This window comes from Hippoglossus hippoglossus, chromosome 18 (genome assembly GCF_009819705.1).
Source record: "Hippoglossus hippoglossus isolate fHipHip1 chromosome 18, fHipHip1.pri, whole genome shotgun sequence".
Lineage (NCBI taxonomy): Eukaryota > Metazoa > Chordata > Actinopteri > Pleuronectiformes > Pleuronectidae > Hippoglossus > Hippoglossus hippoglossus.
The window spans coordinates 8,712,481-8,739,610 of NC_047168.1; the positions used below are offsets into that span (position 1 = coordinate 8,712,481).

General features: G+C 46.2%; 1 protein-coding gene across 43 annotated transcripts in view; it reads right to left on the minus strand.

Moving 5' to 3' along the window:
- Positions 1–27,130, minus strand: part of LOC117751967 (receptor-type tyrosine-protein phosphatase delta) — a 209,584-nt gene that overhangs the window by 90,337 nt on the left and 92,117 nt on the right. For all 43 annotated transcript variants that reach the window (XM_034569081.1, XM_034569066.1, XM_034569075.1 and 40 more), the window contains one exon: positions 2,947–3,132. In XM_034569081.1, coding sequence (XP_034424972.1) covers positions 2,947–3,049 — 103 coding nt within the window. In that variant the 5' untranslated portion in view covers positions 3,050–3,132. The remainder of the gene's footprint in view (positions 1–2,946; positions 3,133–27,130) is intronic.

Consider the following 27,130-nt stretch of genomic DNA (forward strand, 5'->3'; position numbering starts at 1 on the left):
GAGAGAGGGAGCCATAGTGTCCACTGTATGGGGTAGGGGGTAGGACTGGCTCTGAGGATCGTGCCATCTGTTGAGCAGGCCGACTCAGCCATTTTCTGCTCTCGCATGTCTCATATCCTCCACCATGTCCACAGCCGGAGGCCTGCTCACACCCAAATGGATCCAGAGCACCAACAGAGGGCAGCTTTCTCTTTTCGGAAACGCAGGCGGGTTTTTTCTTTGTGTGCCGAGGGGTTAGTCTGGAGCCGACTAAACGGAGGTCTTTTTGGTCCGGAGTGCAAACCACAGATGGGGAGAGAACCCCAGAGTGTCTGGGCTGCCTATGAATATGCAGCGGCACAGTAGAGGAAATTAAAGAGCTTCTGAGTTGCTGGAAGGGGGGCTGTGGCACTGCTTCCCAACAGCAAGGGGGAGAAGGTGGGGAGAGGACAAAAACACAGGCGGAAAAGAAAAAAGCCCAAATCAGAAATGAGGGGAAAATTGGCAATTAGCGGGAAAAACAATAGAAGGGAGTTGGGGAGGGGAGGAACAACACGTGCATGTGGGCGATCAAGGAGAGAACGGGGCATAGATAAATCCCAGGGCTCATGTGTAAGGCCTAAAGTGGTTCCGGCTATGAACAGCCACTTGCTGTCAAACCTCAGTCACAAGACGAGACACACGTGCCTCATCCCCATGAGCTCTCTGGCTCCTGCCCCCCCCCCCACCTCCCCAATCATTAACGCACAGCCACTGTGGCTACCTCACGATAAGTTTGTTTTGGCTTTGAAATGATGACCCGGCACAGCTGTCCAAGTAGGGTACGGGGGGCATCAGCAGCTGCTAACAGGCACACGGCTATAGGGAGGAAGTTAATGGGGGGTTTATGGGGGGGATGGTGAGCACAGAGGCGTCAAGATTCGGGGGGGGGGGGGGGCTGCTGCTGACTGCACTCGCGCAGGTCTCTGTTACACTTGTGCTCAAATGTGACACTGGAATGTCTGGACACGCGAGAGTGGACGTTTTGTTAAGACAGTTGTCTAAAGGGGAGATTTTGGCAATAGTGTTGTTCTTTCTCTCGTCAAATGCTGTTATGTAAATTCACGCTAGACTGTGGAGGGTGAGCATCCCTGAGAGGATAGCTACTAAAGAGCCCCCCCCCCCCCCCCCCCCCCCCCCCCCCCCCTTCTCAATGCTAACGTTTATCGACCGTTAATGCTGTTTTTGGGGAAGGTCCCGTAATTAAATTGTGTCAATAAATTCGAGAGCTGCACATAAAACCGGGGAATAAACGGAGAGTACATTTCCCCATTTGCCGCTCCCCCTGCTGTGAGACATATGTAGCGGGAGCCCGGGAAGAAAAAATAAAGCACATTGGAACAGATTGCAGGGAACATCTCTCAAGCACAAAGTTGAAAATCTCGCCCATCAATTTCACTTTGCGCGGCTCCGGTTGTGTATGACCTTGGGTGAATGATCCCTTCATTCAGAGATATTCAGCTGAACTGAGGGGCAGCAGTCGGCGCAAAGGGAGCAATAAAACTTTTTATTCATCCCTCTGTGACTCCAGAGGCTAATGATTCATGGATCTTAGTGTAAAAAAAAAAAGAAAAAGGAGAGGGCGGCAAAAACCGGTGGGTGATGCTGTGGTGCAGGACCATGAGCTCAATGAGGTTTGAAAACTGTTGTCACACATCAACGGGCAGGTGTCTGGTGTCAAGTAACTCAATTCCAATGACTTCTCATCATGAGATTCTTGGCGGAGGCCCGAGCATTTCTGGTTCACGGGACAGTTTTTGTGGCGAAAGATTGAGCTGGAAAATAGAGACTCGAACAGATTGTGATGTTTTTTTGTGAGATGAAGAGATGGATGGCGGTAGAATATTGGTGTGTGTTAGTGTGTGTGTGTGTGTGTGGGAGGGAGGGAGAAGCACAAAATGTCATAAGATTACAACTTCCCAATAGCCTTGCTAGATTTTGATTCAGGATTTTACATAAAAATCCTTTTAAATATATCTCATCTACATCAAATGAATCTGAAATCATCTAAAAATAAAGCAGCAAGCATCAGTTATGGTTTTAAGTTCAGATTGAGACACTGACAGCAAATTCACACAACATCCATTCAGTGACATTGTTCCCACTATGAATGACTGGATATTCATTCATTACTCTCTAATGTAAGACGGACCAACATCAATTCTTAGATATCAACCTAGTTTTGTGATGGTAGGACAAACAATTTGTGGCTGGACTCTATTTGTGAGTGATTATTATATTGTTTTACTCACTTGGTTTTACATTGTTGAATATAACCTGATACTTTTCTAATATTTGGACACAATATTTCTGAATTAACAAGTCTTGTTTGTGTTTTGACATTACGTAATGTTCAGGGTTTGGTTTCGGTATTAATGGAGACACATCCCCTCTGGAGTATACAAACATTGTTCATCTCTATTGTCTTGACTCGTACTTCATAGAACATCAGGCTTTTAATATCAAATTCCGCTCAAACAAAATAATATATTGTAACATTATGATTTTTGAGTTATGGGGAAATTTGATATTTTTTCATACATTTATTTATACAAATTTGGTTGATCCCCCCCCTGTAATTTGAATTCCTCAAAAAGCAGCTATACAGGGAAGTAGTGTTATAAATTAATCTATATTTGAAGTTGTTATAGTTAAATAAACTTACTATAAGAATTTCGTATGAGATGAAGATTCTGTATGAGTGGTGGTAATGTGCCCCCCAGAGGTCAGCAGTCTTACGACAGTACGTACCAGTGTGTGTGTGTTTTTGTGTCTATCATGAACAACTTTACTGTATTTGTTGCATGTGGCACTTGAAGTTTTTGCGTCCGATGATCAATGAAAAAGCAGCCACACAATTCCCCCCCTCCCCATCCAAGCAGGACACAACACTTGAGGCCCCCACGTGAAAGCCAACGGTCCACTTACTTTGAGCGTCGGCGAGGTGGAGGAGCAGACCCAGGACAAGCAGCAGCGGCAGCAGCAGCGTGGGTCTGGCTCTGTGCATGGTGGGACAGCTTGGCACCAGCATGCTTTGGCAGCCTCGGTGGCACTGGCTCACAGAGCCCTGTGAGTCAGTCTGGTCTGATTTCTCAGATGCAGGGTATTCACAGCCTATGCAAGGCAAGGAGGGAGAGGGAGAAGGAGAAGGGAAGGAGGAGGGAGAGAAAAAAAAAGAGAAAGCGAGTGAATGAAACAAAGCTGTTTGGCTCCACGGGTTTTATCTATCCCTGCACATTTTTGACATACCCCCACACAGCCTCGGCTAGAGCTGACAGAGGATAGGAAGAGGCTGATGTGCTCACGGGGTATGTTCTGACAGTTCTCTAAATGGAATAGTCACTTCACACAATGTGGGTGCATTTGTGCATGAGAGGGAGAGAGATAGTGAGCGCGCGAGAGAGAGAGAGAGAGACAGAAACCACACTGATGAAAGGGTGAAGTAATAAGATTTTGTCTTCACAGCTTTGGTCGCGAGCACCAATTAAACAGCGGCGCATGAAAAAGACATTGTTAAGACGTCCGACGTCCTCCTCAGATCAGTGTGGATATGTGTTTCACATGAGAAACGGCTCATCACATGTTACATGTCAGAGATATTCATAAATGCGGAACGCTATTTCATACTTCCTCAGTAGGGAGTTAAAGTCAATTTGACAACTTAAGGGACTGCTGAGAATTCCTTAAGTCTTTTTCTTTAAAAGCAAAATACATAAGATATAAATGCTGTGATATGGGCAACACGTTAAATAAACCAATTCAGCACATATTCATGCTTTGACACCACATTTAATCCTCAGTAGCTGCTTGATTAGCTGGAGGTGAACATACAAAGTGATGTGACACACACACACACACACACACACACACATTTTGTCTTTTATCCAGCGATGCTCCATCAACAAATAAACAAAAACACTGTGTTCAAGTGCAGCCATTCATGTTTTCAGCCTTTTACCGACACGGCCACGACACGGCTGTGAAAATCAATGTGATACAGTGAGCTAGTATTAGCCGCCGACCGGCTCTATCCCTTGTCATCCATTTGCTTAAGCCCAAGCTTGATCCTTAGTGATGGATGCTCTGCGGTAGTCTTCGGCGCGTAACGCGGCTCCCGGCTAATCCTGGTGTGTGAGCCTTGATGACATACTGTACTGCTGGTTAGTGTGCAAGCGCGTTCGCCCGCGTTGTCCTGCAGGACGCTGTTGTTTCAGCTGTGGGGGGGGGGGGGCTGGTCGAGGCAGAGCGGGTCATGGTTTGCGTCCCGTGACATTTCGGAGATCAAACACACACACACACACCAAGCCAGATCTCTTGAAGTTTGGGAATTCTGCAGCAACTGTGCATGTACATGCTTTTGCTAAAAATAATATTTTATTGGACTGTTTATCTGCAGATTTGACCGCCTCCCAATAAAAGTAAAAAAAACAAAAAGGGAAAAACAACCCCCCCCTAAGCCCAATCAGTGGGCCCCGATGATGACAAAGTACCTCATTTCCCTGTTACCAATCATCCTCTTTCTTGCTCCTAGCGCTCCTTCTTTGATTTCTGTGGGCTGTAAATGGCAGGAAAGACGGGAAGATAGCACACCTGTCACACTCGATTTGTGTTGGGGGGGAGATAGACACGACTACCTGTCTCTGAGCGCTGCAGGGCGAGCAGCGAGCGCAGCAGCGGGGTGGGGGACGCGTGGCGAAGGGGAATCAATTTGAGGCAATCTCTTCCCCCCTGCTCACGCCACCTCCGATACACACGCGCCTCTTACAAACACAGATCCCCCCCCCCCCCCCCATACATATACATACATCTGAGCCACATGTGAGATATTTTCACATGGGTTGTGTTTGTAGCGACTCTGGATTTGATTAGAATCAACTGGACTGAGGAAGCCTGAGCGGCTGGGATCTGCAGGTACGGCTGTCCGTCTCCTTTTGTTTTTACGCAGCTACCCCTCCAAATCTAAATGACAGCCTCTGAGTTAATCAATGAAGTGTGAATTTCCATAATGACGTGACATTAGGCGGCACACAAGGAGCATTTCTCGGCAGCCCCCCCCCTCCACCCCCCCCTTTCTCTGTCCATGGCCAACGTGGACACACACCCAGTTGCACGCACGCAAGCTGATGGAGGCAAACAAAACCATCTGCATGTTGTGTAACCAGCAGTGGAGGCAGGCCACCAGGAGGCTGTGCCCTGGGAATAAATACAAGGAGAAGCTAATGTAAGCACAGGTAAATCCCCCCCCCACCCCACCCCCTAAAGTCCAAAGAATAGTTAGATTTAGTGTTGATTTGTGGTGTTCATTTCAGAAATAAATTGCCCCCGCAGATTACGTTCTAATGTGCTAAGAGACCTGGCAGAAAATGCTGCAGATTCCCCAGTGCATTGTTTTCTGACAATGGATTTAGCCTAAATAGTGCAGCTTTTTTGTCTGAGAGCTTGTGCATATGAATGCATGTGTAATTGCATGTGCTGCATGTGCACGGGGGTTTAAATGATCCTTTCCATTTCCATTAGTCCGAATGAAAAGACTCCCTCAAAGGCCGCGGCACCTTCGCCCGTTTCACCCTCAACATGGCCGCCTCGCGTCGCACCCTGCGTCTTTACACTTTCCACGCGTTCGGTGGCACCGATGCCTCCCATTGAACGTCCATTACAATGGGAAGAAAAAACAATCTCGCCTTTCTTCCTGAGCCCCCGGTTGGTATTATTGTGTTCCCATTCACTGGCGCTTCATTCAAAGGATTTTGCTGCTGATAGCAAGCATGCATTATTAAACAAAGCCTGACAACATGCACAATGTTAATTAGAAAAGGAGGGAGTGTGTGGCAAGGAAAAGAAAGGGGCTGTTGAGCTGTCTACTCTCTCTCTCTTTCCCCATGATCCTTATCAGATATGTGAAAGAGAAGGAGGGAGGGGAGGGCTGTTTATATTCTCTATAATGGCTGGTCTCCACTCTCATTTGAGCGTGCGTGTGTTTTGTATCCCGGTCTATTTGGAGGAGAAATATTATTAAGGGCGAGGAAAAACAAAAGAATCATTCATATTTATCTTATATTCCAGCCGTAGCGCGTGAAGTAAACTTGTTATGGGAGAGAAAGCGTGCAGAAGCTCTCCGGAGCAGCAGGTTCACTACGTCAGCTTCACACCAGTTGTGTCTTTCCATATTCCCCTCGCACGCCGTCATATTTCGGGAAAAGCAAGTAAGAACCAGTGGGAAACAAACTCTGACATGAGAACGCTACCGATTGTGCCATTTTTAACAAATTCAATATGGGGTTTGAGCGTAAGCGGTTGCACCACATTATGCTCATCCTTCGTGCAAGTTGACTAATTTCACTGCGGCCGGCTCCAGGGAATCTTTTAGAACGGGGTGTTTTTTTATTTCAGACTCATGCACAAACTGAATTGGACTTCAAGGAAACAGTGGAGTTACGGTATGTTTGTCCCAACAGACCAAAGCAGCCACAGAAATGCCACTAAATCTATTAAGGCCAGTCCCTCTGTAATTAGCCCTGACAAATGCGATGACAAAGCACGGCAACACAAGCGAGGATGTGATATCCCCCCCACATGCACACTTCCAAACTACAGCTATATGCGGGGTTATGGCCGTGAGCACGCAGGGTCGGCTGCTGTGTTAGTACTGCAAGGATCTCTGTGATCCCTCTTTTGGATTTTGCCTTGATGCTGAAGCCTCGCTCTCTTTTGTGTCAGTGAGAGGACACGAGGTGGAAGGAGCCGACTCAAATTCCACCACCTTCCATTAGCTGTTGACATAATACGTTATTAATGTGTTCTTCAACAGAACACCCCTGCTAAGGGGGTTAGAGTTGACATTTGTATATGAATATCAATGTAGCATTGGAGAAAAGTTATCTGACACTGTAAATTTGGATGAACCATTAGTAGAAATATAGTATAGCACTGATTCCTCATTGTCGGCCTTACATTTTCTTTTCATACAATATATGAAACACTTGAGGCTACGTAACTTTATTGATATTGTTTTATTGTAATTTCTTGTCCCTCGTTGTTGTTTTAAATGCATCTTCAACAGCATTTTATTAGTAATCAGGGATTTAATCCAAAATGCTATATTGTAAAATCTGCATTTACTATTAATATGGTTATTTGATAGTAACTAAATACCGTCTGATGTTTTAACTTACTTTAAATTCTAGATACTTCAGTAGGAGGGAAACTATAAAATACTTATTAAAAAACACATCTTTTCCTTTCGCCGACCTGCAGCTGTTGTTGACCTGCCCTCTTTTTTTTTATCTCGGTCTCTGAGAACCTGTTCAGCCGTTGTCGTGGCATCGATCTGTCGTTCTGGGACAGGAATACGATTTTGATGCTCTTGGACCAAATATCACTTAAATAATACACTAAAGCGCTGCAGGGCACATACACCCCCGTTGTATTATACTCCAGGTCAAAGGGCATATTAAAGGACCCGGGTTGCTCTGAGCTATTTCTCCTCATTCTACCGAATTGAAGATTGTGAAACATGGCTGCGTGTGACATGCACCCACTTGTGGCGCCCCAGGGTTTTTTAAAAAACATCATATGACCAGATTTATAAAAATAAGCTCATCAAAGGCATATAGCACATCCACATGCATCGCCGCCCGCCCACTTCCTTTTTAAATCCCCACTTCCCCATCAAGAGAGGTTAGGATTGGGTTAATTCACAACGTGTTTTACATGCTAGCTGCAGCCGTCTTTTATCTTGTTTCCGTTGCTCTCCCTCCGTCGCCACAGTGTAAAGTCTCTCCTCGCTTCATAACGCCCCATTCTTATGCACGCTGCTTTTTTTCTTCCTTTTCGTAACCACCCTTCCCTTGTGTTTTTCTCTCGTCTGTTTTTCCCCTGTTTTATTTTTTTTCCTCCCTCCACGGCTACTTTCTTCTTCTGCCCGCGATGGTGTGATTTAAGGCCGAGTGACAAGGCCGTTTCTCACACATCGCTCCCGATCAGCCGGCATGTGTAATACCATCCCTCAAGCTAAGCTAAGCTATGCCCTCAAGTGCAGCCTCCACATGAAAGACCCTGACAACCGCACATCAGAGGAGTTTATTTGCTATACTTATTTATTTACTCTTTCCCCCTCCCTCCTCGCCACCCCCTGACCTCCCTCAAACAAGCCTCCCACGGTCGTAAACTATCCTTTGGGTGGTGCTGCCTGACTTTCTGCTCCGAGGAGAAGTCAGGGTTTATAGTCGCGCCTGCAAGCCTGACTAATTTCCAACAAGCAAACGCTGCTGCCGGTGCGACAGCTGATGTTTTTTGGGGGTTATATCGTGTTTTCTGAATGAATCACCCAACATGAAACACACAGCAGGGAACTAATTGGGTCTGGTGACATTTGTCTGTTTAATAATTGATTTTAAAGCACCTGCTGCGGCTTTAGGACACGGAAACTATAACAGTTCCATCTCAATTGTGTGCAAATTAACAACGGGAGATTTCATTGCCTCTCTTTTTTTTCATGGGCAAATTGTACTGGACTTTGAAATGTCACACCGCAAATAGAACGGGAAAACATTTATTCATTCGCGAGTCGAATAATATTGTCGTCGTAAATTTTTTACGGAAATACTAGCCTCAGCAAATAACACCTCTTTAAAGAGCACAAACTTGAGTAAACAACTTTGTATTGGAAAACGCGGGTCAAGGGGGATGTGCTTCAATTTGAAAACGGTTACCTTGTTTGAGTGCAAAGAGCAAGGTTGTGTCATCATGAGAATTCAGCCCACCTGATCTGACCTTGTGCGCACACTTCAGCGACTGAAATGACCATGTAGCACCGGCTCGCAAATTCTCCTCCTCCTCCTCCTCCTCCTCCTCTCACTCATCCAGCGTGTGCTCTTCTTTTTTTTGTTTTCAAGAGCCTCTCCTTGACTTTTCTCTCTACCTGGTGTACCTCACCTCGCTCTCTCTCTCGCTCTTTCTTTCTTCCTCTCTCCTCACCCATCTTTTTCTCTCTCATCTCGTCCCCCCCCCCACCACCCCCACCCCCCCGCCACGTTTCCCAGCAGCTGTTGGGTTCAGATGGATGGTCCCCACAGTGCAAGACCCTGACCTGCAGTCTAGTGACTGATTATCCCAGTGCCCTGTTGTGCTGCTCCCTGAACGCATACCAACACACAGTGCACACACAGGCGCTCGCAAAACAAGCACACACACACACACGTGCGCACACACACACACACGTGCGTACACACACACTCACGTACGCACACACACACTCACGTACGCACACGCGCGCAAGGTTACGGAGCGTAGGGAGACTGGGGGGAGAAAAAAAGAAACACTGAAGCAACACTTTTCATCTTTGTCTGCATGTTTGAATCACCTCCTCTGACCTTGATGACACTGGTACACACGTTTCCTATTGGACTCTAATCGACACGACTAATGGCTTTTCAATGGGCAGCGGATAAAACCGCAAGAGAGTACAATCAGCCTTTGGTTAAGCGTGTGTAAACTATTCAAATGATAGCCGGCTTATTGGGAAGGCCGTCTCTCGTGCTATATGTTTGCTCGTCACCGCGTGGGCGGCTGCTTATAGTACAAGCATGTGCCACTTGGGTCGTGCTTGACCTTGCACATCAGCATTTAGTGTCGGGGGAGAAAAAAGAACTTGTTATCATACAAACAGGCTGAATCTTGAGGAGTCTATTGTGTCGGGTGCAGAGAGTGTGGCAGGATCGGGGGGGGAGAAAAATGGTAGACGCAGCAGCAGCAGCCAACCTGGAATGGCTGGGATTAAATTTACGCCGCATGAACAGGGGAGGGCTAAATCATGTTACATATTATGAACCAGAAAAAAGGAAGAGGGAGTGAGAGGGGGGTGGAGCAGAGGGGCGGAAATATAATGGATAAGGGGAGCAACGAGGCGGAGAGGGAGCGAGGTGGTGAGAGAAAAGAGAGGAGGACAGGGGGAAAGTACTGCGGAGGGGGGGGAGAGGACGGCGAGGAGGGAGGGAGAGAGGAGCGCACTGTTTGGTAGAGAGCAGGAGAGGTGGAGGCAGAGGGAGGGGAAGCAAGGGGAATGTGTCTCACTGCCAGCTTTTCTCACGCTCCGTCTGTGCTTGTACGCCTAACACAGGCACCGTGAGAGGGATTGAAGGGAGGAATGAGGGATAGAGAGAGAGAGAAGAGGCAGGCCCCGCTGAACAGGAGATGAAAGTTGCGAGGACACTCGGTGCAGTCGAGAGGTATTGTTTTCCTGAAGGGGAGGAAATGGGAAGATGACAGCGAGTGGAAAAATAAATAAATAAAATTTCGCCCCTCGAAAGTCCAAAGTCAGTATCAGGTCTGCATTTAATCAAATACACGCAGCCTAAAACAAACAACTCCTACACATGCATACTCACAAATGTAAACTCGGGAGCTCGTGTGCACAAATAGACACGAGCAGAGCACAGGCACGCATATACCCCCCCCCCCCCCCTTGCACCACATGCTCCTGGCACTTTGACATCTACCCCCAGCGCTGCAACGGTCCGTGGGAGGAGGAATAATCTCACTTCCGCGAGGCACAGAAAATTAGAGAGAGGGAGCCGGTTCCCAGCCGGAGCCCATGTCGTTTTATGGAAGGCACGGAGCCTTCAAACGGACACAACAGCATTCCACCACCGCTCGCCGAACATGGCAGCACGGACCTCTGTTGAAAATAACTGAATGATACAGCGCTGGGAATTGCGCTGCCCCCCTAATACTTAGGGCATAAGTCAATAACAATACGCCTCCTTATCTTTTGGAAACAATTGAACACCAAGGTGCATTGTGCGCTGGTGACATTTTAGTGGCTTTTGTACACAGGCCAAGCAGCTTGGTATGTAAATGCACTACTTAGGCGGTACATGACGGATGTAAGGAGGCGCTTTGGGCATACACGCCACACTCGTAGGGCAGCAAAATAATTAAAATGCCAAGTGTCCCCCATTATCTAAATGCTAATTTGCCTCAATATACCCTGAGCTAAAATGTAATGCCACATTATGGCTGCTGTCGTGCACTAAGGCATCGGCGGCAGAATTTCCCTTCAATTAGCCCAGCACGCACGATGCTATCTTTTACCTAAGGTGATCGGAGGATGTTTTTATAAGCGCACTCCTCATAATACATTAGTGTCAATAGATTCCTTATAGTTTTTGGAATCATCATATCACTTTTATCATCAGACAATGAATAAAAAACCATCCCTGCTCATTTCGGTCCAAGCGTTTGCAGAAACTAAGTTGATCAGAAACAGTGTCCGTGAGCGCTCTTGTTTTTCATTGCATCACGGCCACTGATGTTTTCACCGTGACTCAGATTTGTTAAAAACAAAAACAGCCTGAGTCAACAACTGACAGAACATTAGAACCAGCATCTCATCAAAGCCTTTTAGCATAACAAAAAAAATACACGAGGTGCCAAACGGGACAAAAAATATTATCACAGAGACGAGATGTTTTTGCTGAGTACACAGATAAAGGTGCAGTTGTGTTGTTTCTGCTTTTCCATCTACATCCTGATAAGACTGTCGGCGGACACGGGATGAACCGCATTTTAAGAAAGCTGTCTCAATATTCCAGAGGTTCAAGTATCCTTACTGAAGTTTACTGAGCACTTTGAAGTGGGTGCGACTGATTAATAGATTTTAAAAGCTTAACTTTTTTTTGTTTTTTTTGTTCTTGGACGCCCTTGAAAGGTGTTTTATCCGAGCTAAGCTATTGTTCTCATGAAAGGCGGCGGGGCTGCTTGTGCAATTTAGGCGAGGGAAAGCAATGGGTCACCCTAAGGCAAAAGCAACAATTCCCCCTTTGTCGTTTCACTAAGACAAATGCTCGCCATTGCCGCGTTAGCAACCAAACAAGAGCAGTTCCCCCCCGTCAGTGATGCTATATTGTAGCACACGAACGAGACGTTTTATTATGCCGGTGAAAATGAATGAGCGGGTCCTTCTCTCCCCCAGCCACAGTTTGGAGATTGAAATTCAAATCAAATGCCACCTTCAAACAAATGTCAGGACAGGAAATCAGAACTGTTCCGTCAACGTCTGGCATCGAGCAAAACGCACAGTTTGACATTTGGAAGTGATTTTCTCTCCCTCCGTCCTCGTGTCATATAGAAGTAACTTGGTAATCGTCGGGAAAAATGCACACAAACCTTCATCGTGCAAAACAGGCTCAGCTACTCCCCCTCTACATCCAACACCCTGTTAGAGACCTTTATTCAAGCTCCCCCAACCCAACGCACTCCACCCCCGAACACTCACAAACATGATTAAGACACTGTCAAGCTTGACATTGCCATCTCCCATGCTGTCAGTGGCCCTCACTGGGAGTCGCTGTTGACTGACTGCCTGGATGTGCCTTATCATTAACAGGGCCGCCTGTGCCACCGCGGAGGGGCTTTGGTGACAGAAACTAAGGCCCCGGTGCCTGCCCCTCCCATTTTGCCTGCCCAAGTGTCATCTAAATGAGATAGGGCCCAGGAGCTGGGGGATTAGGCACTGCATAATTACCTATTTAAAGACCCTAATTGAGCATTTCATTAAGAGACTGGCACTGAGATTTTGCCAAGGAGGGCACTACAGGGAGAGACACATATTTGTGTGTGTGTGTGTGTGTGTGCGTGTGCGTGTGTGTGTGTGACGATACGGATGTGTGGGTGTGCATATGTGTGGGTGTGCATATGCCTGTGTGTGCATTTCGGGAACTGCAGCAGACTGTAACCTTGAATCCAAGGGTTACCTTGTTAGCCTGGATGTCTCCGGCTTGTCTTTTTGTTTACATAGCACTTACACTGTTTGACACGTGATTGTGAATGTAAATCCAATAGAAATTCACCTTTAGAAACCGTCCGATGCCCCATAAGGAAACTTTCCACTCGAGAGTAACGCGCTCTCTTTCACATGCCCGGCCCTGTAATAATCTAAATTGAGTCACATCTTCGGATGTGGTTCTTAGACTGTCTGTGAATTTATGTGCAATTGTTGGTTCAGCTGCCCTTGACTGCACTCGGTGAGCTAAAAATATATACGTGACCCAACTGGATTGAGATGCCATTTCCGCTATTAAATCAAAACAAATGCTGTTATCACATTCCCTAACTTACTGCTGATAAACTTTCTTTATCTACAGTACGAGTTCGCTGAGTGGGCATTTATTTCCCTGCTCGGAGGAAATGCAAAAATGCAGTTTTTCACCCTTTTAGTGCTCATGTCTGATATTTCAATGCAGGCTTTTATCAACCGTGTTTATTTACTCGATAAAAAAGCCGTCGTCACAGGTGATTGACTGAGGCGATCGCACTTTTCTTCCGCCAATGAAAACATGTCGTGCGAAATTTGCTCCGCTCGTTTCCAACTTCTATTTTCGGGTTACACTATCACTGCCAGACAACAAAAAAAAAAAAGCTACAAACCAAATGAGAACATCAGAAAAGCACTGGGCTCTGGTACACATGATAAAAGCAGAACACTACGAAGCCATAACATTTCCCATCTGCCAAGCTAATTGAATCCAATAGAAGGGAAATTTGTGTGCGCACAGTTCTGTTTCCTTTAGCCCACGACAAAAGACAGCGAGTGAGTTAAAGCCACTAACGTTTTTTCCGCCATCACACTTACACTGTCATAACACATGAGTGTCAGAAATTCGGTTTCCAGCACTACATCTGAAGCGTATTTGTCAGACTGGGATATGTATCTTTGTGTCTGCCTGACAGAACCTAGGATAATACAATTATTCACTGTGATGTTTACCACTAAAATTGGATTTTCCTGCACGGAGGTTGGATGGTACAACAAAGAAGGTTTTTACATCTTCAAAGCCATTGTGACAAGAAGTGCAACCGGTGCAGTGCAGTGCGGATGAGGAGAGAACGCTTTTCATTTGCCTTAACAACATTTTACATTTTTTTGGGTCGTACACAAATTCCTTTGTAATTTTCGCATCCTGACTGTCTGAGTGGTTCTTTTTCTCATTTACTCGCTGTTTCATCGCTGGGACATTTGCATCTTCGCGCAAATCATAATTCTGGACATAGTTTTTGAGATCCGCGGTCCTCATCTGGCTTCTGAGAGGGGCTGGGAATCAGTGGAACCAGTTGGACTCCAGATGACACTGGGGGGCCTCTTATCTTTTGTCATTACAAATAATTTCAACAGTAATTCAGCAGCATTAGAGTCGACTGCCAGACCCAGATAATCTGCTGATGACCAATTTGACCTGATTTTCATGACCCAGCAGGCCAGGACTCTGCTTTGCCCCCCCCCCATCTCTATATCTGGGATCACTGGGGACGTTGGCAAGTCAGTGCCAGTGTGCCTCGCACATGATTGACTTGTTTGCTAAATGACTAGAATCTGAAGTGGCAACGCTAGCTAGGGGCTATCGGGCTCTTTGGGGAAGACACCAGCTGCTAACTGTTAGAGATAAACTGTCCCTCCCTCTAGGGATTCATATGAGTGCGATGGTGGGGAAATGGTCTGGCCAAAGACGCTCAGGGCTGTAGTGACACTGAGCCATCATGAGTCAGTCAGTGCTGTACTGCCACACGACCTATTGTTCTTCTTTGACATGGGACTGAGGTTGAAAAAGTTCCTGTGCTGGCTGGGAACTTGAAAATGTCAGAAGAGAAATCGTTGAAATCAAACCACCAATGATGACAAACTCAAGAGTCAATCCGATGTGTTTTTCAATGCTAATTCGCAGGACAATTATCGAATTGTAAGCGGCCTTCAGTATCGGCCCCAGTGTCTTAAAGGTGAATCCATTCAAGCCATTTTTTTAACATTAACAACTGTTTGTGTCAGACCGCCCTAATTTCTTATTTGGAGAAATTAGCAGCATCCATGTAATCCCAACAAATGAACATATTTGAGCTCAAGATTCTGAAAACATGGATGAAAACCTGAAGCTTTACTTCTAATAATCTTTCATTTTTTGTCAGGTGTACAAGAAGCAAAAAAAAAAAAACACATATATAGCTTAGTTACTGGTTCATGGGTAAGATGCCTCATCCAAATCTCTCACTTAGAGAAAATCATTGACAAACTCCCGCTCTTTCTTTGTTGCCTCACAATGAACAGTGAAGTGCACAATAGGCCGAGTCCAAAATATATTCTCTGGCATAAATGGCAGATTGGCAAATGGTACACAACAAAGGGCGTCACACAATCTCAAAGAGAGAGCCTCTTTGTGCTCGGCAGTGCGCCCGTATGCTCCCCTCCAGTGCGACATTTTCAAGGCCTTGTCACTGCTGTGATTGTTGAGAAGAACATAAGCCGGTACGGTCGACTCTGTAAACGCTGAATCCTGATAGCACTCTAGTACACAAGACTCATGACTGTGGCCGCACCTTGTGACTGATCTAATTGGCTGTGGACTTTAATTATTGATGCAACCTGCAGGGTTCATTGAAATGTTCTGTGTTGCCACTGAATTTTGCAAATCTGTTTATTCCCACAGCCAGTTATTCATCCCATGCTTATTCTACCTTGCGACTAAGGGACATAGCCACGTTATGACCCCATATGGAAGAGCAAACACCCATGTGAATAGATCAGTTGGTAACAATAGTGTAAAAAAGCCATATGCTTGAATCATCATGTGTGGTCTTGTTCCCAAGTGTGGACAAACTACTCAGCTACTCTACTCAGCTTGTGAGTTCCCCATCTGAAAGCACCCATGACAGAATTCTCTAAACCAGGCACTTTCTATTCCCAACTTTCTCAGCAGTTGGCAGCCTTGGTGTGACAGTGGAGCCAATCTAATGGGAGGCCCAATGTGGGTCCTATCAGGCCACATCTTGGCCCTGCGCGCTTCCTATCTCCCCATCGCTGTTGAGGAGACATCCATCTTGATTTCTGCTGAGTGCCAAAAAGAAGTAGTAGGAGAATGGGAGGGAGAGATGGAGAGTCAGATGGGAGAAGTGCGTTCGCCTGATAAGGCAGCAAGAGGATCAGGGGAGAGGATCTCGGGGAGCGTGGCCCCCAACGCGCTGGAAAGAGGAACTTCATCTTTACCTAATTACCTCAAGGCTGTTTTGCCAGGGTAGATAGTGCGAGCGATTATGGCAGCTGGTTTGTATCACAGCACTCTCATGCCTTTACAAGCGCACGCATTCTCACGCACAAACTCTTGCAGATATGATTAACATTCAAATACACTTCCAGTGACGCACTGAGGCACAAGCACACCCGCGCACACACACACATACATGGGGCTCAGGGCTGAGTGCCATAACAGCCCAATGAAATATATTCAGATTAGAAAGGTGTCGCATTACTCTCCAGCTGGATGATAAATACGCGGTTAGCACCATCATTAATCTTGTACCCCCTCCCCACCTTCCGCCCCCCCAGACGCGGTGATATAAGGGGAGGGGAGCCGGCGTGCACTGGATGGAGCTAGTGCCTCGGTGGCGGCTGCAGCAGCGGCGCGGCTGGTGGGTGCACGGAGCGGCGGCACGGCCTCGTTCTGCCAGGTCTCACGAGCACGAGAGGTCAGGGCGGTCTGACTCACTGGGCCTGCTTGTAATGTCAGTGCTGGGAAAGACAGGTTGTTAGGTTGAGCTGAGGTGATGCTCGCTCTTTATTCCGGTGTTGTTGCGACGAAAAAACATACAGGCCCCCTCCTCATTCGTCAAACACATTGTCTCTTTTGTTCTCAAGTCAGTCACGGACTCTCCCTGTCATTCCCTTTACCTTCCCCGTCCTTTTGCTCTAGCCTCGTCTTTCTTTCTAAGCACGCCGCTTTCCGCTGCCACCGTCCCTTCTTTCATCCCAAGGGTTCCCTGACATATTGCCCTGAACGACATTTCATGGTAAGTGGCCATTGTCTGGCTAATGAGCAGCATGCGTAAAACTCCAGAGGCCCGAGAAGACAATGATAGACGTACACTCATGGACAGGAACACGTGCCGGGCACAAGGGTGGATTCACCACCGGTGGCGTAAGCACCATATTTCTCTTGCTTACACTGGTGCGTCCCTGTGGACGAGCCTCAGATGGACAGTTGAGAAAGTGGCACGTCGCCCTCAATACAAACACAGCCCTCGGGAGGGGTCAAAGGCCAAGAGCTGAGGAAATTACTTGTGATAAATTGGCGATGGGGCCAGTAGTGTTGTGTATATGTGAGTGGGGTCATCCTCCCCTTCACTGGTGTATTTGATGAAGTGTAGAGTCTTTGAAAGTACAGACTCCAGCGTGCTGAAAGCCTTTGAGTTTGAGCAGTATCATACACAGGGTGCCTCTTGGGAAAAATGAGGGGGAGCACTTCATTGGATTTGGTTCAACACGATGACTAAAAATTTTAACGCTCAACGTGGACTGAGTCAGCAAGTGGGAATGTATCACTGTCTTTTTTTTTTTTTTAAATCTCCTGTTTTAAATCTCCTGTTACATCTGCTTTGAGATTGATATATGTAAAAGTCTGTTGTGCATATTGTAAATCTCTATTATGTTGTCGACTATATTAATAATCCAGTTATAAGTGTATTCACATCTGAGCAAAAGTGCATCGCAGCAGTTTAATTGAACCTCAAGAAACTGTACCGGCGCAGGCTTGTGTATTCATCACACTTTTTCATCATAAAACAGATCCAACCCAATGGCGCATTGAAAACCGCGTCCCTGAAAACTGGTTAGACGTCATATTTACAAGATGTTTTGCTGATTCAGGAGGAAAGTCGGGTTGATTGAAAATTCACGGCTGATCTCACAGTCCAAGGACATTGTTTTTTTTGTAGGGACGTTTTCTCATTGTTGTGAAAAACTTCTGTCCACAGTCCTAAAAATACTTTGGGCCTAATTTCTGCCCTCTCAGATTTATGGCCTTTTTATCCCCCCCCCCCTGTAATCGCCAAGACAGCAACAGGATGAGCTTTTTTATTCTCGCCAAGACCTTTGAGATTAACAACAAGCGTGCATTGGGATTGTTGTGTGAGAAGGGCCAATATAAACTTGAGTGTTTCATTGCAAGATGGCTGATTAGCTCTTGGGGGAGTTGTAAAGAATTTGGTGCCTTGCTTCGGGGCTTTACTCACGAGGCGCTTTTTTAAATTAGGGTGATGAAAATTGTCCCGCACACGCATCACACACACTGGTATATGAAATGATACCATAGCAGAGCACAAATTCCACACAAAAAAAACATTGTCTCGCTCACGCAGTTACCTTGTGTCCGGCCAATTGTGTTACCACATTTTTATTGAATCTCTGTCGCCCCCAATCACGCTGCGCTCTATAAAATGTGGGCAAGTGGATTGGGGCTACTATAATGGTGGCTCAATGCAGAAATAAAGTTGTTTTACTGCTGCAAACAAAGTGATGTGACCTGGAAAGGTTGTATTTTCTGCTGGGATAATGACTGTATTTTAGAGCCGGGCCTCAGTGTGAACTCTAATTACTTGTCTGGGCCGACAGAGCTGCATTGGTCTGAGGCACTTAGTAATAAAGTCCATATTGGTTCCATGTTTGTTAAACACAACATGAGTGTCTGGTGAAAAAATCTTTCCGAGCACTCACGCTCTGGGTTTATTGACGCTTCAGGTCATTCCATTGTACAGGAGGTCTTGTCGTCCTGTAGGTTTTCATCGTGGAGCTAAAAAACAACAACCCTGAAGCATCCGGTTCAAGTGCTTGTCCTCCACTTAACCACGTTCTGACATGAATCACCGAATGTACTGTATGTTTTCATCATACTGCTGAATTCAGGGGATTTATCAACTCTGGCAAAAGGCTGACGGAGATGGTTTTTTTTAAGAAAATGTCCTCAGACTTTCACATTTTATATGATTTCATTAACCACACTCTGCAGAAGTGGCTCCCAGTTAACTTAATCACTGTGACACCCATTTCTCATAAATATGCAAATACAATACAGACGTCTTCGGTACTTTAGGAGTAAAAAGCGACTTTGGGCAAAGACACGCTGGAGACTGTTGTTCAAATCTCACCTCATGCGAGGCACTCTTCCTCAGGAATTGAAGTTTCAGGGTTCCCACTGCAACATGTTTTGCCAAATACAGCATGCTCGCTTGTCACAGTAAATTTAATCATAAGAAATGGGAGCACTCTGTGCTGCTCTCATCACTGCTACTTTTTGGAGCGGTTTTATTTCCACTGTGGCTAGAATCGAATCAGACGGAGCAGACGCACAACAAAGACAGAAAATCATCCTTGTGATCTTAATGAAAATGATATTGTAAAAATAGCACAATGGAGGTCTGCTTATATAGCTAGAAATATAATTTTACACTCAGGTCCTTTGGGCCCCCCAAAGTCCACTGGCTCACTAGTAAAACAGTGCTCCACAGACTGAGAGGCGGCATGGGTTTGTGAGATCGTGGGGAAAAATAAAAGGGACGAGAGGCAGGAGAAGGGGATTTGTTGGGGTATTAAGGCCTGCTGGCTTGTGCCTTATCCCACTGTACATTCCAGTGGTGCAGTGTGCAAAACTTTACGGTCCTCGGCCAACAGGAGATTTGAGGGCTCCTGTAGGCCGTGTGCAACTAGTATCCTCCTTAAAGAGGACCATCTCAATCCACTTTCTGTCAGCTGTCTCGTCTTTGCTTTTGCATATGTGCTCGTGTCCCCGCTGATCTACTTAATCTCTGACAGGTTTGTGGAGCTTGTGGACTAACAGCTGGGAAATCGGTGCCCCCCCCTCTGCCCCCGTGCGCCTCCTCCTCCCGCCACCCACTCTTTCCGCCTCTCGCCGCCCCTACCAGGTCGGCCTACTGACGGCTAATAAAAGAAGCGGCCCTTGACTGTGAACAGCTGGGCTCCTGTGATCTAACTCGGCAAGCGGCTTGCAGGGACTTTTCCTCCGCGAGCCAAATAGTGAAACGCATAAGAATAGCGGAGGCGCGCGGACGACACGGCACAAGAGAGGATTACGATGAAGGGGGAAAAACGGGAGCGTAAAAAGGGAGAAAAGTGAGAGAACAGACACACCAGCATGCACTGATAAGCCAGAGGAAAGGGGCTCAGTGGCTGTCTTGTCCCTGGTTTTTCACGGCCTAACCAGCTAATCAATAGCACGTAGAAACAGTACTTCAGCTGGCTCACTGAGTGCCAACTCACTGTTTTCTTTCCTCTGCTGTGAGCAACAGCAGTATTTATTCTAATACACAGGAAGTGATGTATCCAGTGCGATGGCGAGTGTGCACCTACGCAGGATTGAGGGATTGCAGCGCGGGCTGAGTGTCATTGACATTAACAAGAGAGTTTGCACAGCGGGGACCGCAACGCTTCGAGAGCTCGGCGAACAGAAGAGGTGCTTTTAAAAGAGTGAAATCATCCAAAAAACGGATGGAAATAGTCGTCTCATTTATCATTAAACTCTTAAAACAAACAAACACCGGAGCGCAGAGTGTTTTCAAGAGGCTTTGAGGATTATTTTGGATACAGAGCCCACTTTGATTTGAAATTAGTTTGCTCCTTCGGGACAGCTTTGATGCATCTTTCGGAGCCGAGGAGCAGCTGGAGTCGGATGAAGTCCCCGCTCCGTCTTCTGTTGGCATTCCAGTCCTGAGAGGGAGACGTGAGGGTGGCACCGCTAAAACAAAGACGGGGGGTTGACGGGGCTACGATGCGAGGGCGGTTTAAAAATGCGGCGGACTTAAATAGCTGTGCATTTGACCCATCATGCCTGCCCCTCCCCTCTCTTATCACACTGCCGTTCCATAGATGTCTATTCTGATTTTGTGCATGTGTGTGTGTGTGGACGAGTACGTGTGCAGCGGGGAGGCTGGCGAGTATGAAAGACGACTCCAGATGCTCCCAGCTGGCTGTTGCCCAGTGAGGCTAATACACTCCTGCCTGCCTAATTAGAGCGCACACTCACACACACAGGCGCAGTCGACCCCTCCTCACCACTCATGTCCCACTGTTTCAATGGGTTTATGGTCGGAAGAACATATGCCCCCCCCCCCCCTCTGTTTTATACAGGACACACATGCAGACAGCTAAACAAACAACCAGGGGCTTAATTACCTCGTAAGGGAGGCCAGGGGTGAGAGCTGCTGGTGAGTCACAGTAGCATAATGTAAGAAATCTGTGCAACACAACACAGGGGGAAAGCAATGCGATGCCGTAAATATAACCAATGTGAACCATAAGGATATGGAGTGTAAGCGGTGTGGGAGTCTGTTTTGTGCAAATATGCCAAAAATCTCAAGACCCCCCCCCCCCCCCCCCCCCCCCCGACCCTTGACTTGACAGAAAGGAGCATGCAATGATTAGCTTTTAATCTTGCAGGCCCCCGAATGTGTGTACCAAAAAAAAAAACTGCGAACATATTTCTCTTGTCAGCCGTAACACAAATTTATTCAGGCTGCCATGTGGACATATGTGTGTCGGGATGTGCCTGCCACGCTGACCCTTTCTTTAGGCTGTCAAACAGCAACACTGCGCTCCCGCAGCAGCAGCAGCGGCGGCAGCAGCACTCCCTCACTACACATCATGTCAGACATTTCCTGCCAGCCTGTCAGCGCTAGGCTGTGTGTGGCAGCTCGTCTCACACCCCCCCCCCCCCTCCCCCATTCTTCTCTCTTTTGTCTTGTTCACGCAAACACATAACAGCAAGTTGTAAGAACTCATATCTACAGACAGAAATCAGTTTCAAGTTAGAGCACGGATTTAAAAAAAACGCTAGTCCTGCTTTCTTTAATTTTACACTTGCAAAACATTTCTGTTATGTGTTTGCAAGGCGGCATTTGAGACGCGTTCCTACCGTAATCAATACGAATTTTCTTATTAGACGAGACGAGATTACTTAACGGCCACTGACTACATCTGCTCAATATTGCATTGATGCAGAAATCCAAACGAGGCCTGCTGTTTTTGTCAATCATTGAACATCAGTTTGCAAGTCATGTCTGACCACAAAGCAAGGTCTGAAAGGGTAAACGATAGCCTCGGAACAACACACACAGGGAAACGGAGCCAAATGAGGACATAGATGTAGAGGCAGGGAGATTTTGGGCAGCGGGGTAAGAGAGAAAGAGATCCCAAGGTCAGTGTTGAGGGGTGTGGACAGATGTCAAAAGTGATAAACGTCAGCCTGACAAGCTCCAGCTTGGCTATCAGTTACTACTCCGGGCCTGAGGTCGGGCCGATGCCAAGACAATGCCAACGCCTCTCTGTGACGATCAGTGCCTCCGGAGCTTGTGCAAAATGGCTGCCGCCATGCCAACGCATTATTACGAGTCACTGGCTTTGCTTTTTTCTTTTTTTTTTTCTCAAAGGAAGTGCCATCTGTGAGTGACAGCGGGGCCTCAGCCATTTATTTTGAATGCCGTAAACAAAGCTGCCATTTTAGCCTTCTGAGGGTCTAGATGCTTGCATGTTACCACCGGCGAAGGCTGTTTGTTGTCATGAGAGATATTAAGCGCTGTGTGATATATGTCCTCGTCCCGTCTCTATTTGTCTAGTTGAATCCATGCTCTGCTATAAGCATCACTCAAGCAGCAGGACAAAATAAATCCTAATTCTCACGTTTGATAGCAGGCGAGACAAAAATCCAATACTCAGGAGAGTGCTTGGTCTTGCTTTAAAGCATAACAGCTCACGAGAAGAGGGGGGGGGGGGGCAGCAGCATTGGGAAATTAATCCATATCAGGCCATTTACTACCATATTCTGTGGTCATTGACGATCTGTCAAACCATTTATTTCAGAGTCTGAAGAGTCAGTCTTTTTTTTTTCAAAGAACTTTCTCTACATCCAAAACAAATAATGAATAACTCACAGATCGATGCAGTGTACTTTATTGAGCTCACATGCTTGACTTGAGTCTGGCACCTGGCCTAATTGTTTTTTATTTGCCAGATATCCACTTCTCTCCCTCCTTTTGTTGTGCTTTCGGGCTAAATAACAGAAAGGCAAAGATCTCAGGTGTACGTATACAGTGTGTTTGACTTGAGACATAGTAGGAAGACAGAATCCTTTTTTTTTTTTGGGGGGGGGGGGGGGGTAGCAAAGCTCTGTTGCACCCTGCCAGCTTGAATGAATGACACATTTCCAGAAAGAAAGAAAAGAAAAACAAACCCAGTTTCATCAGGCAGATTTGAATATTGAATATATAGAAGCTCAGCAGTGTGAATCAAAAACATCCGGAGCCCTTGGTCAGTGCCTCTTAATGGGCCTCGGGTTTCCCAATGGAAGCTCTGGCAACGCCACATCGACCCGGGTCACACCCTGCTGTTCTACTGAGTGGGGCTGAATAAAATCATTGCACGCAGACTGCAAGCTCGCCAGAGTCGGGTCAACTGCTCTGACCTCCACCGGGGGGGCCAGGCCTATTTTCCCTTGAAAATGAATTAAAAAAACACAACCAAAAAAAGCGTCTGTATCAGCAGGACGCCGACGGAATCACTGGACGCAAGGTTCCGCTACGAAGCTTTGACTGGCAGTCGAAACAGGCGTTTTGTGCAGTGTTTGACAGGGACGCATTCCAAGCTCTTTGAGGAGGTCTGCTCTCAAAGAGGACAACAAAGCGAGAGCATAAGAGATGTAGAGACGTTAACGATATGCGAAAAAACTAAATTGGAAAGGCAACTGCCTCGATCTACGTTCGAGAAACATATTATGACTCCCAATTAAAATAGAACAAGCTATGGCAGTGATCTAAGGACAGAGATGGAGCTTCTTTCTTTCCCTGCCTCCCTCTCACCTAGGTGAGACTGGGGCATTCCTGTCTGTCTAAGCACGAGCAAAAACGACCACCAATCCTCGCTGACCCACTCAACTCCAACGTCAAAGGGTCCCTCCTGGGTCACGGCCCTCGGTGTCACATGCCAGTGGATGAGAAAAGGGATATCGATTACCAATAAACTCATTAAGAACTAAGAGAAGGACTTTCCGTGCAGACACAACAATTTGTTTCTGTCAAAACAAGAGCTTAGCAGTCAGATTGCTTTCAATGATCCAGTTCACTCCTTTGCCCTTTTGAACTCGTCCATGTGCCATATCATTGATTTTTAATATCTACGGCCCCTGACGATATTTATACTCTAGGTTAGACAACCAGGACAACGTGCATGATGTAATAGCACGAGGACAATTAAGCGACCATAATTCTTATGATGCAGACATTCTTGTGGTTTCTTGCTTTGGGACACTGGCCATTATTTGAAGGAATTAGCAATTGATAAAAAACATTCTATATCTATTCCCCTTGGTTTTGTGCGTTAGCTGGCAGCTGATCATATCTCTTAATATGATATGGAGCTTTAAAGGTTGTGAAATCTGGCACATCGAAATGAACACAGTATGTATTGCCTATGTTTATATGAACATACGGGGTCTGTAAATTTGAATCTTTTCAAAATCAGTCTGTCCTCAACAAGATGATTTATATATTTCATAATGAATTTCAAATAGTATTTACGACCAAAGATGGCCATTTTGTGTCTTCCGTTGAAGCACTAGTCGAGGAACCCTGTTTGCTGTATTTGTGATGCGGGGAATTAGAAACTTTCCCAGCATATCGATGATAAACTGCCAAGTCGTCGCCCTTTTGCACCCGCCATGACACCTCTACTCTTCAGGCCCTGGAAAGTATGTGCCTGAAGATCAAGATACCAACTGAGGGGGTAGACAACTGCGGTTATCGCAGCTCTGCCATTAATAAGATTGCCCAGTGGCTTGTGTCCCGAGGTTTGCTGGTCTGTGTTATCGTGCTCCGCGACAATCTAAAATGAAACATCGCTGGAAATATGGCGCCACTGTGACAGGGGGTAAAAATGGGAAGAAATGTGATGGGCCACGGTGTCAGCGTGGTTAATCGAAAATAATGGCCGGCAATTTATAGTTGCCGTCCTGAACCAGCACTGGATGTACTGATGCAGGAGATCGAATTTTAATGTGTACAGTCCATCACTTTATACAGGCTACTGATGTTTAGGGCCCCAGCCAAACTGCACATGAATCTATGGACTGAGGTTATCATACAGCAGTAATAAACTGGGTAACACTCTAAGAACAGCAGTGCGTGTGTGTGTGTGTGTGTGTGTGTGTGTGTGTGTGTGTGTGTTAGACAGTCATCTGATTTCCACCTGCGGCCATTGTGGTAAATAAATGGTAAAGGGAGAACAAAGAGGTAAAACTCATGGGAGATGCAAATGAGGGGCCACCTGCTGTGTTGTTGAGACCACAGGGAACTGAGGAAACCCGTCGCTATTTATCCTCATTTGATAAGAGTCCATCTAATCTCGCCTCTTCACTCGATCCTCTGAAATGAATCGTGGGGGGAAAATAAAGAAGTTGGCTTTCCCCATATGCAAATGTTTTCTCTCCGGCAGTTGCATAGCTCTTGCAAATTCCTGCAAACCGTCCAAACTGAAGTCAAGCACATGAGCATCAAGTGAGTCTAAATGGGTCATCGTGTCTGATTTGACATGAGAGCGTGTCCCAAACTCGACAACAGCTGTAAAACAGAAAAGGTGTGAAAATGTAAAACCAAGCGTTTGTGATAATAATACAGTTAATTACTTTTTATCTTCATGACTCTGCATACCACACAATAAACCAACGATGACCATATCCTGTTATTGGCTCCCATATTGCAAACAAAGCTTCACAAATCCACTTCTGCACAACAGGGACGGAGGGTGTAATGACTACATGATTGACTGGCCTGAATTGGCTCCTAATTAAAGGGTTTTAACCATGAAGAAAAAGTTTTTTAAAAAGATGGGGGTTGATTCTGCTTTCCGTTACCTGACTACGAGCGGCAATTAACCAAAACATGACAGAGCTTCAAAAGTGGCGGACGAGTATTTCCTGGAGGGAAACTACAGAGTCGTAGGCCCCGGTGTGAGTATGTGATCTGGTTTCTTTTGTGTGTTTTTTATAGGAGACAGCACAGCTTGACTAATCATGTGATGAATGTTATTCAAAATCTTTCTGATCAGCCCGTCTACATCGAAATGCATAATTTATAGATCAGCCGTGACTCATGCTCCTCGTCGTTTGGTATTTTTTTTATTGAACTCACTCATTAAGCTCAGACTGTACTGTCGGTTCTCCTCGGCTCGGAGCACAAACACCCGAGCACCCTCCTATAAATCAGCTGCATGCACCGAGTCGCTCCCTGCACTTTATTCCTGACGTCAGAGCTTTTAATGAAGACAGCGTAGCTCACACCGCCCGAGTTCTGCACAGCCAGTTTAAAGATTTTATTTCACTGCCTCCACAGCTTGCCTTATTTCACTATGGCTTAATGAGAGTCGTTTGGAATAATAGGCTTCCATTGAACGGAGGCATCTGCATCCACACAGCTCTAAATGAGTGAGCTAATTTCCAAAGATAATCACCTCTCCTGCTGTGTTTTTATGCAGAGATGCTGTAGATTTTTAGCCTCGGATTTAATGAAGTCAAAAATTACCTCCAATCCTCCTGCTAAGGTCTGCGGAAGCTGGAATGTGTCGTGAATATTTGTCTTTACGTTGTAAAAAGTCAAGGTGTTGCTAACACAAACGTGGCACTTTATGAAATGACTAATATTAAAAATATTTTAAAATCCGAAACACCTCATTGCAATGTCCTATGAATATAGAAAAATAAAGTTTTTATTAGCACTTTACTACCTAACAACTGGTTGTTGATTTTTTTATAGTTCTGGTGAAATTAGCTCCGGTCACAAGTGAACCAGTCAATATCTAATTTAATGTTGATTACCGTCATTAAAATATGGCCAAATTTAGATAATGTAGCTACGATTTTTATTGTAGGAGAATGTCCTCCAGTTCTGCTCCTTCAGGGCCTGCTGAGGACAGCCACCAGATCCATCAGATCACCACACAATCATCAAAACTTTCTCTCTGCAAGGAAAAACCCTTGCCCTCACAGACTTGAAATATGTGTCGGCCTGTGCTACAGACATTGTGACCAGCCTGACTCAAGCGCTTCTCGCTGCTGTCGAGACATTAAAGTAACTACGAACGCTCACATGCTTCCAAGAGCAAACAACTGAATTTTCTTAGGGGTGCCTGGGTAATGACGTCCGCTGGGACATTACGCGAGGTCTCTTTTTCACTCGTCTCTTCTGTCCCCCCCCCACCCCCTCTTTCTTCCTTTCCGCTCTCTCTTGTCTAGTCCCA